At 37.3% G+C, this 18990-nt stretch overlaps 1 protein-coding gene across 1 annotated transcript; it reads right to left on the minus strand.

Annotated features, from left to right (window-relative positions):
- Positions 1 to 17958: 17958 nt before the first annotated feature.
- Positions 17959 to 18879, minus strand: LOC116861729 (olfactory receptor 2AK2-like). The gene has a single exon (XM_032848500.1). The coding sequence runs from the start codon at positions 18877 to 18879 to the stop codon at positions 17959 to 17961; it is 921 nt and encodes a 306-aa protein (XP_032704391.1).
- Between the last annotated feature and the right edge of the window lie 111 nt (positions 18880 to 18990).

Below are 18990 nucleotides of genomic sequence, written 5' to 3' on the forward strand. Positions count from 1 at the left end.
TAAATATGTATTGATAACATAAATATATATATACAGGAAAGAACAGTGAGCAAGATGAGGTAGGTTACAGTTTTGAGGAAATATATACATACTTATTGAAGCTATTGAGCCTGACGTTTTTCTTATCTTCGTTTTCTTCATCTAAAATATGCAATTTAAAAACATAGTACATGTCCTATCACTTGCATGTAAAATACCTTACAAAATTTCTAAAACAAAACAAAAACTAACAAACAAAATACCTCTTTTGAGGATACAAACAGTAACAGTTTTAGATAAAAAAAAAAAATTAACACTTTTGAATCCAAGCATATGATTTTACATTAAAAAGAAATCCCTTTGTAGGTTAACACTTGCATAAAACCAATCACTTAGGAAGTATTTCTAGAATATTAAAGGGCAAATCTAAGTCTGAGAGCTCTGAATCTTGCAGTTTTGGAAGATCTCCTTCAGGAAAAAAAAATAATAAAAACAAATACAAATATAAAATTGACCTATTTCCTTGGACAGAGTCTATGCAAGTGACAAACTTCAAATATTCAGTTTCTTTAGTTTCAGATCTGCCTGTGATTTCAACTGAATAAGTTTTTTTTTGTAATTTATTAACATATAATGTATTATTAGCCCCAGGGGTATAAGTCTGTGAATCACCAGGTTTACATTCTTCACAGCATACACCACAGCACATACCCTCCCCAATGTCCATAACCCCACCACCCTCTCCCTAACCCCTCCCCCCAGTAACCCTCAGTTTGTTTTGTGAGATTAAGAGTCTCTCATGGTTTGTCTCCCTCCTGATCCCATCTTGTTTCATTTATTCTATGCTACCCCTCCAACACCTCCCCCCCCCCCCCAATTTGCATCTCCACTTCCTCATATCAGGTAGATCATATGATAGTTGTCTTTCTCTGATTGACTTATTTCACTAAGCATAATACCCTCTACTTCCATCCACGTTATTGCAAATGGAAAGATTTCATTTCTTTTTAATGGCTGCATAGTATTCCATTATATAACTATATACCACATCTTCTTTATCCATTTATCTGTTGATGGACATCTAGGATCTTTCATTTCTTTTGGTGGCTGCATAGTATTCCATTGTATAAATATATACCACTTCTTCTTTTTTTTTTTTTAAAGATTTTATTTATTTATTTGACAGACAGAGATCACAAGTAGGCAGAGAGGCAGGCAGAGAGAGAGAGGAAGGGAAGCAGGCTCCCTGCTGAGCAGAGAACCAGATGTGGGGCTCGACCCCAGGACCCTGGGACCATGACCTGAGCTGAAGGCAGAGGCTTAACCCACTGAGCCACCCAGGCGCCCCTATACCACATCTTCTTTATCCATTCATCTGTTGATGGACATCTAGGTTCTTTCCATAGTTTGGCTATTGTAGACATTGCTGCTATAAACATTTGGGTGCACGAGCCCCTTCAGATCACTACATTTGCATCTTTAAGGTAAACACCCAGTAGTGCAGTTGCTGGGTCATAGGGTAGCTCTATTTCCAACTTTTTGAGGAACCTCCATGCTGTTTTCCAGAGTGGTTGCACCAGCTTGCATTCCCGCCAACAGTGTAGGAGGGTTCCCCTTTCTCTGCATCCTCGCCAGCATCTGTCATTTCCTGACTTGTTAATTTTAGCCATTCTGACTGGTGTGAGGTGGTATCTCATTGTGGTTTTGATTTATATTTCCCTGATGCCGAGAAATGTGGAGCATTTTTTTTATGTGTCTGTTGGCCATCTGGATGTCTTCTTTGAAGAAATGTCTATTCATGTCCTCTGCCCATTTCTTGATTGGATTATTTGTTCTTTGGGTGTTGAGTTTGATAAGTTCTTTATAGATTTTGGATACTAGCTCTTTGTCTGATATGTTGTTTGCAAATATCTTCTCCCATTCTGTCAGTTGTCTTTTGGTTTTGTTGACTGTTTTCTTTGCTCTGAAAAAGATTTTGATCCTGATGAAGTCCCAATAGTTAATTTTTGCCCATGCTTCCCTTGCCTTTGGCAATGTTCCTAGGAAGAAGTTACTGCGGCTGAGGTTGAAGAGGTTGCTGCCTGTGTTCTCCTTAAGGATTTGGATGGATTCCTTTCTCACATTGAGGTCCTTCATCTGTTTTGAGTCTATTTTCATGTATTGTGTAAGGAAATGGCCCAGTTTCATTTTTCTGCATGTGACTATCCAATTTTTCCAACACCATTCATTGAGGAGACTTTTTTCCATTGGACATTCTTTCCTGCTTTGTCAAAGATTAGTTGATCATAGAGTTGAGGGTCTATTTTTGGGCACTTTATTCTGTTCCATTGATCTATATTTGTCTGTTTTTGTTCCAGTACCATACTGTCTTGATGATGACAGCTTTGTAATAGAGCTTGAAGTCTGGAATTGTGATGCCACCAACTTTGGCTTCTTTTTCAATTTCCTCTGGCTATTCGAGGTCTTTTCTGGTTCCATATAAATTTTAGGATTATTTGTTCCCTTTCTTTAAAAATAATGGGTGGGATTTGGATAGCGATTGCATTAAATGTGTAGATGGCTTGAGGTAGCATAGACATTTTCACACTATTTGTTCTTCCAATCCATGAGCATGGAACATTTTCCCATTTCCTTGTGTTTTCCTTAAATTCTTTCATGAGTACTTCATAGTTTTTTGAGTATAGATTTTTTGCCTCTTTTGTTAGGTTTATTCCAAGGTTTCTTATGGTTTTGGGTACAATTGTAAATATGATTGACTCTTTAATTTCTCTTTCTTCTGTCTTGTTGGTGTAAAGAAATGTAACTGATTTCTGTCCATTGATTTTATATCCTGACACTTTCCTGAATTCCCGTACAAGTTCTAGCAGTTTTGGAGTGGAGTCTTTTGGGTTTTCCACATATAGTATCATATCATCTGAAAGAGTGTAGTTTGACTTCTTTGCCCATTTGGATGCCTTTAATTTCTTCTTGTTGTCTAATTGCTGAAGCTAGGACTTCTAGTGTTATGTTGAATAGCAGTGGTGATAATGGACATCCCTGCCATGTTCCTGTCCTTAGCAGGAATGTTCTCAGCTTTTCTCCATTGAGAATTTATTTGTGGTGGGTTTTTCATAAATGGCTTTGATGATATTGAGGTATGTACCCTCATCACTATACTTTGCAGAGTTATGATCAGGAAAGGATGCTGTACTATGTCAAATGCTTTTTCAGCATCTACTGAGAGTATCATATGGTTCTTGTTCTTTCTTTTATTAATGTATTGCATCACATTGATTGATTTGCAGATGTTGAACAAACCGTGCAGCCCTGGAATAAATCCCACTTGGTTATGGTGAATAATCCTTTTAACGTACTGCTGGATCCTATTGGCTAGTAATTTGGTGAGAATTTTCGCATGTGTGTTTATCAAAGATGTTGGTCTGTAATTCTCTTTTTTGATGGGATCCTTGTCTGGTTTTGGGATCAAGGTGATGCTGGCCTCACAAAATGAGCTTGGAAGTTGTCCTTACATTTCTATTTTTTGGAACAGTTTCAGGAGAAGAGGAATTAATTCTTATTTAAAAGTTTGGTAAAATTCCCCTGGGAAGCCATTTGGCCCTGGGCTCTTGTTTGTTGGGAGATTTTTGAAGACTGCTTAAATCTCCTTACTGGTTATGGTTCTGTTCAGGTTTTCTATGTCTTCCTGGTTCAGTTGTGGTAGTTTATATGTCTCTAGGAATGCATTCATTTCTTCCAGGTTGTCAAATTTGCTGGCGTATAGTTGCTCATATATGTTCTTATAATTATATGTTCTTATAATATGTTCTTATAATTCTTTGGTGTGGTTGTGATCTCTCCTCTTTCATTCATGATTTTATTTATTTGGGTCCTTTCTCTTTTCTTTTTGAGAAGTCTGGCCAGGGGTTTATCAATCTTATTAAATCTTTCAACAATTAAGCTCCTAGTTTGGTTGATTTGTTCTATTATTTTTTTTGTTTCTATTTCATTGATTTCTTTTTTTAATCATTTTTTAAAATTTATTTTCAGCATAACAGTATTCATTATTTTTGTACCACACCCATTGCTCCATGCAGTCCATGCCCTTTCTAATACCCACCACATGGTTCCCCCAACCTCCCACCCACCCAACTCTTCAAACCCTTCAGATTGTTTTTCAGAGTCCATAGTCTCTCATTGTTCACCTCCCCTTCCAATTTCCCCCAACTCCCTTCTCCTAACTCCCCATGTCCTCCATGCTATTTGTTATGCTCCACAAATAAGTGAAACCATATGATAATTGACTCTCTCTGCTTGACTTATTTCACTCAGCATTATCTCTTCCAGTCCCATCCATGTTGCTACAAAATTTGGGTATTCATCCTTTCTGATGAGGGCATAGTACTCCATAGTGTATATGGACCACATCTTCCTTATCCATTCATCCGTTGAAGGGCATCTTGGTTCTTTCCACAGTTTGGCAACCATGGCCATTGCTGCTATGAACATTGGGGTACAGATGGCCTTTCTTTTCACTACATCTGTATCTTTGGGGTAAATACCCAGTAGTGCAATTGCAGGGTCATAGGGAAGCTCTATTTTTAATTTCTTGAGGAATCTCCACACTGTTCTCCAAAGTGGCTGCACCAACTTGCATTCCGACCAACAGTGTAAGAGGGTTCCCCTTTCTCCACATCCCCTCCAACACATGTTGTTTCCTGTCTTGCTAATTTTGGCCATTCTAACTGTTGTAAGGTGATATCTCAATGTGGTTTTAATTTGAATCTCCCTGATGGCTAGTGATGATGAACATTTTTTCAAGTGTCTGATAGCCATTTGTATGTCTTCATTGGAGAAGTGTCTGTTCATATCTTCTGCCCATTTTTGGATATGATTATCTGTTTTGTGTGTGTTGAGTTTGAGGAATTCTTTATAGATCCTGGATATCAATCTTTTGTCTGTACTGTCATTTGCAAATATCTTCTCCCATTCCGTGGGTTGCCTCTTTGTTTTCTTGACTGTTTCCTTTGCTGTGCAGAAGCTTTTGATTTTGATGAAGTCCCAAAAATTTATTTTGGCTTTTGTTTCCTTCGCCTTTGGAAACATATCTTGAAAGAAGTTGCTGTGGCTGAAATCGAAGAGATTACTGCCCATGTTCTCCTCTAGGATTCTGATGGATTCTTGTCTCACATTGAGGTCTTTTATCCATTTTGAGTTTATCTTTGTGTACGGTGTAAGAGAATGGTCGAGTTTCATTCTTCTACATATAGCTGCCCAGTTTTCCCAGCACCATTTATTGAAGAGACTGTCTTTTTTCCACTGTATATTTTTTCTTGTTTTGTCAAAGATTAACTGACCATAGAGCTGAAGGTCCATATCTGGGCTCTCTGCTCTGTTCCACTAGTCTATGTGTCTGTTTTTATGCCAGTACCATGTTGAACCAGGAAGAAATCGACAACCTAAATAGACCGATTTCTAGTAATGAGATTGAAGCAGTGATCAAGAACCTCCCAAAAAACAAGAGCCCAGGACCTGACAGATTCCCTGGGGAATTCTACCAAATTCTCAAAGAAGAAATAACACCTATTCTCCTGAAGCTCTTTCAAAAAATTGAAACAGAAGGAAAACTTCCAGACTCTATGAAGCCAGCATTACCCTGATCCCCAAACTGGGCAAAGACCCTACCAAAAAGGAGAATTTCAGACCAATATCACTGATGAATATGGATGCTAAGATTCTCAACAAGATCCTAGCAAACAGGATCCAACAGCATATTAAAAGGATTATCCACCATGACCAGGTGGGATTCATTCCTGGGCTACAAGGATGGTTCAACATTCGCAAATCAATCAATGTGATAGAACAAATTAATAAGAAAAGAGAGAAGAACCACATGGTCCTCTCAATTGATGCAGAAAAAGCAGTTGACAAAATCCAGCATCCACCCCTGATTAAAACGCTTCAAAGTATAGGGATAGAGGGAACATTCCTGAACTTCCTAAAATCTATCTATGAAAAACCCACAGCAAATATCATCCTCAATGGGAAAATGCTTGCAGCCTTCCCGTTGAGATCAGGAACACAACAAGGATGCCCATGCTCACCACTCTTGTTCAACATAGTATTAGAAGTCCTAGCAACAGCAATCAGACAACAAAGAGAAATAAAAGTTATCCAAATTGGCAAGGAAGAAGTCAAACTCTCTCTCTTCACAGATGACATGATTCTTTATATGGAAAACCCAAAAAGACTCCACCCCCAAACTACTAGAACTCATACAGCAATTCAGTAACGTAGCAGGATACAAAGTCAATGTACAGAAATCAGTGGCTTTCTTATACACTAACAATGAAAATACAGAAAGGGAAATTAGAGAATCAATTCCATTTACTATAACACCAAGAACCATGAGATACCTGGGAATAAACCTAACCAAAGAGGTAAAGGATCTGTACTTGAGGAACTACAGAACACTCATGAAAGAAATTGAAGAAGACACAAAAAGATGGAAGACCATTCCATGCTCTTGGATCGGAAGAATAAACATTATTAACATGTCTATACTGCCTAGAGCAATCTATACTTTTAATGCCATTCCAATCAAAATTCCACCAGTATTCTTCAAAGAGTTGGAGCAAATAATCCAAAAATTTGTATGGAACCAGAAGAGACCCTGAATCACTAAGGAAATGTTGAAAAACAAAAATAAAACTGGGGGCATCACGTTACCTGATTTCAAGCTTTACTACAAAGCTGTGATCATCAAGACAGCATGGTATTTCATTGATTTCTGCTCTGATCTTTTTTATTCCTTTTCTCCTGCTGGGTTTAGGCTTTCTTTTTGTTCTTTTCCAGCTCCTTTAGGTGTGGGGTTAGGTTGTGTATTTGAGACCTTTCTAGTTTCTTGAGAAAGCCTTGTACTTCTATATATTTTCCTCTCAGGACTGCCTTTGCTGTGTCCCACAGATTTTGAACAGATTTGTTTTCATTATCATTTGTTTCCATGAATTTTTTCAATTCTTCTTTAATTTCCTGATTGACCTATTCATTCTTTAAAAGAATGCTGTTTAGTCTCCATTAATTTCTGTTCTTTCCAAATATCCTCTTGTGATTGAGTTCTAGCTTCAGAGCATTGTGGTCTGAAAATATGCAGGGAATGATCCCAATACTTTGATACCCGTGGAGATCTGTTTTATGACCCAGAATGTGATCTATTCTGGAGAATGTTCCTTGTGCACTAGAGAAGAATGTGTATTCTGTTGCTTTGGGATGGAATGTTCTGAATTCCTGTGTGATGTCTGTGCTGTCCTTCTGTCCAGTGTGTCCTTTAAGGCCTTTATTTCCTTGTTGATATTTGCTTGGATATCTGTCCATTTCAGTGAGGGGAGTGTTAAAGTCCCCTACTATTATTGTATTATTGTTGGTGTGTTTCTTTGATTTTGTTATTAATTGGTTTATAGAGTTGGCTGCTCCCTTGTTAGGGGCATAGATATTTAAAATTGTTAGATCTTCTCATTGGACAGACCCTTTGATTATGATATAGCATCCTTCTTCATCTCTTATTATAGTCTTTGGCTTAATTCTAATTGATCCGATATAAGGATTGCCATGCCAGCTTTCTTTTGATGTCTATTAGCATGGCAAATTGTCTTCCACACCCTCACTTTAAATCTGGAGGTGTCTTTGAGTCTAAAATGTGTTTACTGGAGAGAATTATTGTAGAGAATTTCGCTAATATGGCAAAGGGAATAAGCATCCAAATCCAGGAGGTGCAGAGTATATTTAGATCTATTAGTGTATATTTAGATCTATTAGAAGAAGTTTTATCCCACAGCAAAGGTGGTCTTAAGGGGGAAATACACAACCATCCAAGCCTCCCTCAAAAAAAAATAGAAAAATCCAGAATACATCAGGGGTCTCTACACCTTAAAGAACTGGAGAATCAACAACAAATCAAACCAACTCCACACATAAGAAGAGAAATAATCAAGATTAGAGCAGAGATCAATGAGATAGAAACCAGAGATCAGTAGAATGTATCAATGAAACTAGAAGCCGGTTTTTTGAAAGAATCAATAAGATCAATAAACCGTTGGCTAAAACACATAATCATGTACAAAAAATGGACAGAAGACATGAACATGCTTCTCCAATGAAGACATACAAATGGCTATCAGACACATGAAAAAATGTTCATCATCACTAGCCATCAGGGAGATTCAAATTAAAACCACATTGAGATACCACCTAACACCAGTTAGAATGGCCAAAATTAGCAAGACAGGAAACAACCTGTGTTGGAGAGGATGTGGAGAAAGGGGAACCCTCTTGCACTGTTGGTGGGAATGCAAGTTGGTGCAGCCACTTTGGAAAACAGTGTGGAGATTCCTCAAGAAATTAAAAATAGAGCTTCCCTATGACCCTGCAATTGCACTACTGGGTATTTACCCCAAAGATACAGAAGTAGTGAAAAGAAAGGCCATCTGTACCCCAATGTTCATAGCAGGAATGGCCATGGTCGCCAAACTGTGGAAAGAACCAAAATGCCCTGCAATGGACAAATGGATAAGGAAGATGTGATCCACATACACTATGGAGTATTATGCCTCCATCAGAAAGGATGAATACCCAACTTTTGTCACAACATGGACAGGACTGGAAGAGATGATGCTGAGTGAAATAAGTCAAGCAGAGAGAGTCAATTATCATATAGTTTCACTTATTTGTGGAGCATAACAAATAATGTGGAGGACATGGGGAGATGGAGAGGAGAAGGGAGTTGACGGAGATTGGAAGGGCAGGTGAACCATGAGACACTATGGACTCTGAAAAACAATCTGAGGGTTTTGAAGGGGCAGGGGGTGGGAGGTTGGGGGAACCAGGTGGTGGGTATTAGAGAGGGCATGGTTTGCATGGAGCACTGGGTGTGGTGCAAAAAGAATGGATACTGTTACACTGAAAAGAAATAAAATAAATAAAGAAATAAAAAAAATAAAAAAAAAGAATTCAAGGATGTTTCAGGATCATGCTCTCTTACACACAGCTACCAAACTCTGGCCCTGTCTCACTGGGAGAAGACAGCCTTCTTCCCCTCTGTCCCTTAAACCTGGGATGAAGGGCACCTGTGTGGCTCAGTGTGTTAAGCATCTGACTAAGGCTTAGGCCATGATCCCAGGGCCTGGGATTGAGTCTTCCATCTGGCTCAGTGCGGACCCTGCTTCTTTCTCTGCCTGCTGCTCCATCTGCTTGTGCTCTTTTTCTTGTGCTCACTCTATCTCTTTCTTTGACAAATAAATAAAATGTTAAAAAAAGATTTTACACTACATAATTATCAAAATGAAAGGCATTTCTTTAAATAGTATATCTGACACTAACTGCATGTTTTCCTTTTCAATATAAGTTGTAGTAAACTCATCAAGGCACACCAAATCCTTTTCACTTACTTCAGAGAACTCAACAGATTAAACACCTATTTGAGAGCTGAGTGATTGAAACTGTGAAGATTTCTTTCTCTCCACCAAGCCATGTCTTTGAAACTAAAGAAAAAGATATTTCCTTAAAATAGTATATTTTCTTCTTGATGAAGAGACATACAAAATTTCTTCACTTTTATAAAATAATTAACCTAAAGGTCATTTCTTTAAGCGTATAACCTCTTATACACAGCTGTATCTCACTTTTCTAGAATTTTTGTTCTTGATATAAAACATTTAAAAAAGGGATGAAAGATATATCTGCAATAAAATATATAGAAAGGATTCTTAACACACACATGAACATAATTACAGAGTTAGAATAACTTCTTTAGGGATGCCTGGGTGGCTCAGTGGATTAAGCCACTGCCTTCAGCTCAGGTCATGGTCTCGGGGTCCTAGGATCGAGCCCCACATCTGCCTCAGCATCTCTGATGAGCGGGGAGCCTGCTTCTCCCTCTCTCTCTGCCTGACTCTCTGCCTACTTGTGATCTCTCTCTCTGTCAAATAAATAAATAAAATCTTAAAAAAAGGGTAACTTCTTTATTAATAAGAAATATTAGTAAAACTACATTATTTTTTGATCATATATATAAAAGAGTTATGTAAGCAGTACCACATATATTCTGAATAATCAAACTATGTTATTAGGCACATCTGCATAATAGAAAAAAATATTCCAAGAGAAAAAAATTTAAATCTCTAATTTGAAACACGTTTTAGGATTTATTAGTATACTTTCAGTATGTAAGGTTATTGATAATGTATTTTGCCATAGAAAATAAAACTTTGGTCATTTAGCACACTAAATACAATAAAAAATATAATTTAAACATACACTGACATTTTCTTCCCTGTATGTAAGATTTTCATCTCTCAAGGCAAATGGACTCGCTGCCCAATGATGGTGAAAACTCATATTTTTATTTCAACAGCCTTTGGGAAATCTTGGTCTCTAGTCTATAATTAAGCACATTTTCTATATTGCATATGATGCTACATTAGAGCTGGTATTGGTGCTCGAAAAGAAAAAAAAATGTCACAACTGGGCAAATGCTGTCATATATTTCTAAAAATGTAAACAATGACATCACCAGACCTATCTGGAAGGGTTTAAAAAAAAGTATTATTTAACTAAATTTTGACTTTAGAATATGTATATGGATTTGGACTCTCCATAATTAAAGTCGGATTTTTTATGTGTGTGCCAAGGAGGTAAGGTTTTTTAAGGAACTATATGACATAGGAGATGTTCTTTGTAAATTAATGCACACTTTTGATTCAGCAGTCTTAAGAATATTGAGTTGCTTATAGAAGTAGGACTCAGGTTTCAAAATTCCTACATGAGCAACCTGTGTCCAAGATCAGAGAAAGTAATTAAAATAATAGCCTGATGTTCATTTATTTTTTTCTATAGCAAAATACTTTGTTAATTTGTAGAAATTAAAATGAGGTTGGGTTTCAACCAGTCAACCTCCTAAACTAGTTGAATGAGACAATACTGGCAACCTCTCTGCTGAGATATAAAATAAGCAATAAGAATAAGAATAAGTATAAGAATAAAAGTATGAGGGGCACCTGGGTAGCTCAGTCTTTAAGTGATCACAGGGTCATCAGATTGGGCCCTGCATGGGGCCCCATGCTTTGCGGGGAGGCTGGTTCTCCCTCTCCCACTTCCCCTGCTATTTTTTCCCCTCTCTTGCTGTGTCTTCCTGTCAAATAAATTAATAAAATCTTAAAAAAAAGAAAAAAATGAGAATGAGAAAGATGAGGAGAAGAATGAAAAGCGAAGAAGAAAGAAGAAGAAGACAAAGAAGAAGAAGAAGAAGAAGAAGAAGAAGAAGAAGAAGGAGGAGGAGGAGGAGGAGGAGGAGGGGAGGAGGAGGAGGAGGAGGAGGAGGAGAAGAAGAAGAAGAAAAAGAAGAAGAAGAAGAAGAAGAAGAGGAGGAGGAGGAGGAGGAGGAGATAGGGAAAAGAAAGAAAGAAGAAAGGAAGGAAGAAAAGAAGGAAGAAAAAAGAAAGAAAATTGTAATAACTTGAAAGTCAAGGTATGGTAATTTAGAGTTCAGAGAAAATAAAATATGTTTGTATTTTTCCTTTTACAAAGTTTCTGTTGATTACATATATCCTATCTTCTTTTCTCTCAAATATCTTAAATGTAAAATTTAGTTGAAAATATTGACTCTCACATTCCTTGAAAATACCTTAATTGTATTTGTCAACATGAGAAATGGTGATATATGAAATTGTTGAATTACCATATTGTTTACCTGAAATTAATATACACTGGATGTCAATTACACTGGAATTAAAATTTAACAAATAAATAAAATAAAGCACTTTAATTGTGAAAAGACTTTCTCCAGGCAGGGGGTTCCTGCAAGTAATCATTGTGTGTCAGTTTTCAAAGAAAAAAAAAAAAAGGAATGATAGAATCCAGATCTCAGATTTTAAGTAACATTTGAGTTCCAAAAGTAATCAATACTTACCTTCAGGTTAGTCACTGGTGGAAATAATGTAAACATGTTAAAATTTCATGGGTCAAAATCATAATTTTGGTAGCATGATATGTATAGTCTTGGATTCTTATCTATGAAAAAAATACAATACACAATTAAGATATGGCCTTTGAATGTCCTATGCAAGTGAAAGGCACTGAAGCTGACTCCTTTATTTTCAGGATGATCAACCTCTAAATTTATCTAATACATTTTAACAGTGGTAAATTTTGTTGTTTTGTTATACGCACTTGACACAGTGTGAAAAAAATATTTTAAGTGAATTATGATCCAACAGAAGTAAACTACTGAGAATGCTTATTAAATGCTTAGAATCCCTTTATGGAAAAGGAGCTAAGATGGCAGAGTAGTTGAGCATCGTGGGCTTGCCTCATCTCTAGAACACAGCTAGATAATAGCAAATCATTCTAAATAACCTAGAAATCAATCTGAGGACTGAGACCTGGTAATGGAGAAATGTGAGAGAGAGAGGGATGTACAAAGCTAAATAAAAGGAGAATATTTCCATGAGTTTCTGCAACTAGCAGGACTCAAGCACTATAGTATTAGAGGTCCTGTGAAGAAGTTTCTTCTTCTAGTGCATCTCAGAGAAGACATTCACAAAGTCCCCTGTCAGGGGACAAAAGAGCCATCAGGTGCCATTTCACTCCTCCACAACTCAACATAGGTACAGAGACACCTGCTGGGGTGGGTAAATTAGACAATGACTGTTTTGTCTGCTTTGCTACATATCCCAGGACCCTGCACTCTGACAAGACTGCCTCCCTGGTCAAATCCACATCAGTCCCACTGAAGTGAGACCCTCCCTTAGAAGACCACGGCAGGCCCCCCACAGTGGGTCACTAAGATTTGGAGTTTCCAAAGTCAGCAGACTTGGCTGGGATAGAGGCCAAAGTGCATTGTGCCGCTCCAGACAGTTAACTAACCTGGGAACAGAGAGTGTGAAGAAGAGGATCTGAAAGATGCCTGAGATGCTCCAGGGAGAATTACCCAATCTGTTGTGCATATTTACTGAGAAAACACTGAGTCCACTTTCTGGAAATGAAGGAGATGGCTAGAGTCATTTCCCTCCCCTGGCCCCACAGGATAAACCAACTTCAGTTAACAGCACAGAGCCAACACTATCAGCCAAATCTACTGGGACCGAATCCCACCCCACTGCCTCTGCTGCTGAGGCTTTTCCCAGGGAATTGTGGCTAAGGACTAAGGTGGTGGGTATATTGGCAGAAAACCAGCACCAACATCATATACACCATATCTACCAACCACAGAGTTGGGCAGGTTGCAAGTCCAGAGGAAGTAGCATCAGGTCTCATTTAACAAGCCAACCAGAACTCTCTTGTCTAAAATTTACCACTTTCTGGCCAAGGACAAAACACTGCTCACTGGAGACAAGGAGAACCTCTGCAGACAACTGACCTGAAGGGATAGAACAGCTAAAATAGGGCAGAAGAGTGATTACAGCACCTATCAAAGATCCCCTAAAATGGCAGGCCCTGGAGACTAAATGGCCTCATTCTTCTTCATAAAACCATCACTCTCAAAAGCAGGAAGTGTAAAAGGCTTTTCTAACACAGAGGAGGAAACAGGCCCAGACAACATTCCAAAATAGAAGAAGTCATCCCAAAAAGAATAAAATAAGAAAAGATCACAGCCAGAGATACACCTGAAGGAGATATAAGTGATATGCCTGATAGAAAATTTAAATCCACAAACATAAAAATGCTCTCTGGGGTTGAGGAAAGCATGGAAGTCATCAGGGACACAACTGTAGCAGGGATAAAAGAGTTAAAAAAGAAAAAGAACCAATTGGGCTGAAATGAAAAATGCAACAACTTTGGTATGAAACTGATTGCATGTAACAACCACAAGAATGGAAGAACCAGAGGAATGAATAAGTGATATAGAAGACAAGTTATGGAAAATATTGAGCACCAATGAAAGAGAGAAGAATGATGACTCATGAGGGTAGTCTAAGGAACTCCGTGATTCCATAAAGCATTATAATACTTGTATCATAGGCATCCTGGAGAAAAGGGGGCAGAGGGATTATTTGAGCAAATTATATCTGACAACTTCCTTAATCTGGTGAAGGAAACAGAAACCCAAATTCAGGAGCACAGACAACTCCCATCAAAATCACTAAAAAACACTAAGACCCGTTGTAGTTAAATTTGCAAAATATAGTTTAAAAGAAAAAAAAATTTCTAAAAGGATGAAGACAAAAGAAGTTCCTAACCTACAGGGAAACAGCGATATGGTTAGTCACAGATCTCTCCGCAGAAACCTGGAAAGCTGGAAGAGAGTGGCTTAATCTGTTTACTGTAGATAATGAGTAAAATCTGCAGCCAAGAATATTCTCCCCACCGAAGCTATCATTCAGAATAGAGAGAGAGAGATTCCCAAATAAAAATTAAAAGTTTTTGATAACTATAACTGCCCTGAAAGAAATGCTAAAGGAGAAGCTTTGAATGGGAAGCAAAGACCAAAAGTGGCAAAGACTAGAAAGGATCAGAGAAAATATCCAGAAATAATAACATGACAGTAGTAAAATGACATGAAATATGTATCTATCAAAAATTACTCTGAATATAGGGGCACCCGGGTGGCTCAGTGGGTTAAGCCTCTGCCTTCAGCTCAGATCATGATCTCAGGGTCCTGGGATCGAGGCCTGCATCAGCCTCTCTGCTCAGGGGGGAGTCTTACCCCGCCCACGCCTGGCTCTCTGGCTACTTGTGATTTCTGTCTGTCAAATAAGTAAATAACCCCCCCACCAAATTACTCTGAATATAAGTGGATTAAGCACTCCAATCAAAAAACACACAGGATTTCAGAATGGATAAAAAAAGGAGACCTATCTATAGTTGGCCTACAAGGGTCTCATTTTAGACCTAAAAACACTTGCAGATTGAAAGTATGGGGGGAGAGAACCATCATGCAAATGGACATTAAAAAAACAGACTGAATAGCAATAGTTATATTAGGCAAACTAGATATTAAAACAAAGACTGTAACAAGAGATGAAGAAGGGCACTATACCAACTAAGCAGACTATCTAACAAGATCTTACAATTTTAAATATTTATTCCCTCAGCATGGGAGCACAGAAATATATGAGACAGTAACAGACATAAAGGAAATCATTGATAATAATAAAATAATACTATTGGACTTGCTTACCCCACTAATATCAATGGATAGATCTAAGCAGAAAATCAACAAGGAAATAATGGCTTTGGATGACAAGCTGGGCTAGTTGGACTTAACAGATACATTCAGAACATTTCATTTCACAACAGCAGAATTCTCTTTCTTGCTTTCTCTCTCTCTTCATTTTAAATATTTTATTTATTTCTTTGACAGAGAGAAAGACAACCAAAGAGAACACAAGCAGAGGCAGTGGGAGAGGAGTAGCAGTCTTCCCACTGAGCAGGGAGTCCCATAAGATGCTTAATCCCAGGGCCCTGGGATCATGACCCCAGCTCAAGGCAGACATTTAATGACTGAGCCACTCAGGTGCCCCTACAGATTCTTTTTAAGTGCACATGGGATATTCTCCAGAAAAGATCACATACTAGGTCACAAATCAGGTCTTAAGAGACACAAAGAGATTGTGATCAGATCATGTATATTTACTTACCACAATTCTATGAAATTTGAAGTCAACCACAAGAAAAAAAAATTGAAAAGCCACAAAAAATGGATTTTAAAGAACATCCTACTAAAATATGAATGGGTTGTCCAAGAAATCAAAGAAGAAACTAAAAAAATACATGGAAAAATAAAAATGAAAATATTATGGTCAAAAGCCACTGGAATGCAGCAAAAGTAGTCCTAGTGGGGAAATTTATAGTAATACAGGGCTACCCCAAGTAGCAAAAAAAATCTCAAACAACCTAGCCTTAAACCTAAAGAAACTAGAAATGAAAAACAAAAAAGCCTAAAGCCATCATAAAAGGGAAATGCTAATGATTACAACAAAAAATAAATGGCATAGAAACTTAAAAAAAAACAAACAGAATAGAACAGATAAATGAAACCAGGAGGTTGTTCTTTGAAAAACTTAAAAAAAATGAATAAATCCCCACTAGAATTATCAAAAAGCAGAGAGAAAGAAAAGACAGAAATAAATAAAATCACAAATGAGATAGGAGAAATAACAACACCAGAGAAATACAAATAATTATAGGAAAATATTGCACAGAAAGATTATGCCAAAAAATGGAAGAAATGCATAAATTCCTAGAAATATATGAACTACCAAAAACTTATGTAGGGAAAAAAATAGAAAACATGAACAGACCTATGTTTGGCAAAGAAATTGAGTCAATAATAAAAAAGAAAAATTCCCAACAAAAAGATAATATATATTCTCTGAAACTATTAAAAAATAGAAACGGAAGGAAAAATTCCATGCTCATTCTACAAAGCCAGAATTACTACAGTTCCAAAACCAGAGATTCCACCAAAATAACTGCAGGCCAACATCCTTGACAAATATGGATGCAAAAATGTTCAGAAAATATTAGCCAATTGGATCTGACAGTACATTAAAGAATCATTTATCCTGATCAAGTGACATTAATTCCTTTGTTGCAAGGGTGATTCACTATCCACAAATCAGTCAATGAGATAGACCACAATAATAAAAATAGGGATAAGAACCATACGATCATCCCAATAGATGCAGAAAAAAACATTTAACAAAGTACAGTATTCATTCATGATAAAAATCCTCAACAAAGTAAGTTTCCAAAGATCACACTTCAACATAATAAAGGCTATATATGAAAAACCCACAGCTAGTATCATCTTCAATGGGGGAAAACTGAGAAGTTTTCTTCTATGATCAGGAGCAAGACAGGGATGTCTATTGTCAACACTGTTATTTAACACAGTACTGGCTCTGTTACTAGTCATTTCCTAGAGCCCACCAACTTAGTCCTTCATTTTCTTTGTCCTGTCAGTCACATTCCCTCTTCAAAAATTTTTCATTTACTCTTTTATACACCAAGAACATTCTCTATGACATATCCATTTTAATTATTTCTTCATCTCAGTTAAATTTTCACCAAGTATCACTCTCATAATTGTCTCTATTGGACTATTTTATATAAAATTACAAAACTCTCTGGCTTAACCCTTTCCCATGTCCAGCATTTTTTCTATTAATTACTACATTTGACATAATCTAAACTATTCATATTTATTTTATTAATTTTATATCTCCCTGTATTGAAATGCAAACCTGATGAGTTCAAAGATTTCTGTTGGTTCTTATCTTTTTTTACTTCCGTATCAAAAATGCCTGTAGCAGTTACACACACATAAAGTAATAAATCAGTTTTGAGTGTACATATGAATGAATGAATGAAAGAAGTACTCTTTCTACATAATATTTTTTTTTGCGTTGATCCTTTTATTTTTTTATTTTTAAAAAGATTTTTATTTATTTATTTGACAGAGAGAGATCACAAGTAGGCAGAGAGGCAAGCAGAAAGAGACAGAGGAGGAACAGGTTCCCTGCTGAGCAGAGAGCCCAATGCGGGACTTGATCCCAGGACCCTGAGATCATGATGTGAGATGAAGGCAGAAGCTTAACCCACTGAACCACCGAGGCGCCCTTTGCTTTGATCCTTTTAATGTTACATGTATGAATAGGTTATATTTCCTTTACATTGCATTTCAGATACTAAGGAACACACTGAAAAATAGTCGTGAGACATAAACATTGAGTTGATGATCATGAAATCTGTAGCTTCAGAAGCTAGATAATGTTGACAACAACACCATTTTTCCTGCTTCCAGATTGGAAATTTATCCAGTTTCAATACATATAATTAAGCCAATTCTGAATACAGCAGGGATCAATAAATTTATCAATTTATTTATTTTTATAATATTTCTCAGGGTTTTAATGCTCCAAAGCAGTATCCAGGCAAAGTAATCTATGTTTTTCAATCTCAATCAATAAGGGGTTCCCTATGTGACATTTCATATGCAAACATCCATTATGACAACAATCTTCTCATGGCCCCAATAACGTCCTTATTCCTCAGGCTATATATAAACGGGTTCAGAAGGGGTGTGATAATGGTGTAAAACACTGCCACTGCCTTATCTTGCTCTGGAGAATGCAAAGAGTGTGGCCTTGTATAGGTGGAGAGACCAGTCACATAGAATAGGCTTGCCACAATCAGGTGAGAGGAGCAAGTGGAAACAGCTCTTGTCTGTCCTTTGCCTGAGCTCATCTGAAAAACCACAGAAAGTACACATGCATAGGATGCTAGAATGGCCATGAAAGGTAGCAGCAGAATAATAAGACAACTCAGAATGACTGTATACTCATACATGGATGTGTCCTGACACACCAGTTGTAATAGAGATGGAAGTTCACAGAAAAAGTGGTTGATGAGCCGTGATCTGCAAAATGGAAGGTGAAATACATACAGTGTGTGTATTAAAGCATTGATAGAACCACTGGTCCATGCACATGTAACCATGAACCAACAAATCTTCTTGCTCATGAGTATGGGATAGTGTAAAGGGTGACAGATGGCTACATATCGGTCGTAAGACATGAAACCAAGAAGAAGGGCTTCAGTTCCACCAAGGACCATGAACAAAAATGTTTGAATCACACAGCCTAAAAAAGTAATGGTCTTATTATTTGACAGAAAGTTAGTGGTCATCTTGGGCACTGTGGTGGAAATGTTCATTATATCCATGAAGGAGAGTTGACTGAGTAGAAAGTACATTGGAGTGTGGAGTCTGGTGTCCAGTCGTATGAGAAGAATCAGTACGATATTCCCCATCAGAGCCACTGCAAAGAGAATTACAATGGCAACAAAGAGGAAAGCATCCTTTTGACCAAACTGGAAAAGACCAGAGAGTATAAAATCTGTTTCAGCACTTTGATTTCCTGTCTTCATAGTTTGATTCCCAATATCAGATCAGATCTTACATAAAGATTCCATGCAAAGAGAAGGATTGCCCTTTAATAAAAAAGGAAAGATTATTAAATGAGTTGAATTGCATCCAGA

The sequence above is a fragment of the Lontra canadensis genome, unplaced genomic scaffold (genome assembly GCF_010015895.1).
Source record: "Lontra canadensis isolate GAN:19392208 unplaced genomic scaffold, GSC_riverotter_1.0 scaffold205, whole genome shotgun sequence".
Taxonomy (NCBI): Eukaryota; Metazoa; Chordata; class Mammalia; order Carnivora; family Mustelidae; genus Lontra; species Lontra canadensis.

Coding starts and splice junctions, on each gene's coding strand:
- LOC116861729 (XM_032848500.1), bottom strand. CDS start 18,879: ATGAAGACAGGAAATCAAAGTGCTGAAACAGATTTTATACTCTCTGGT.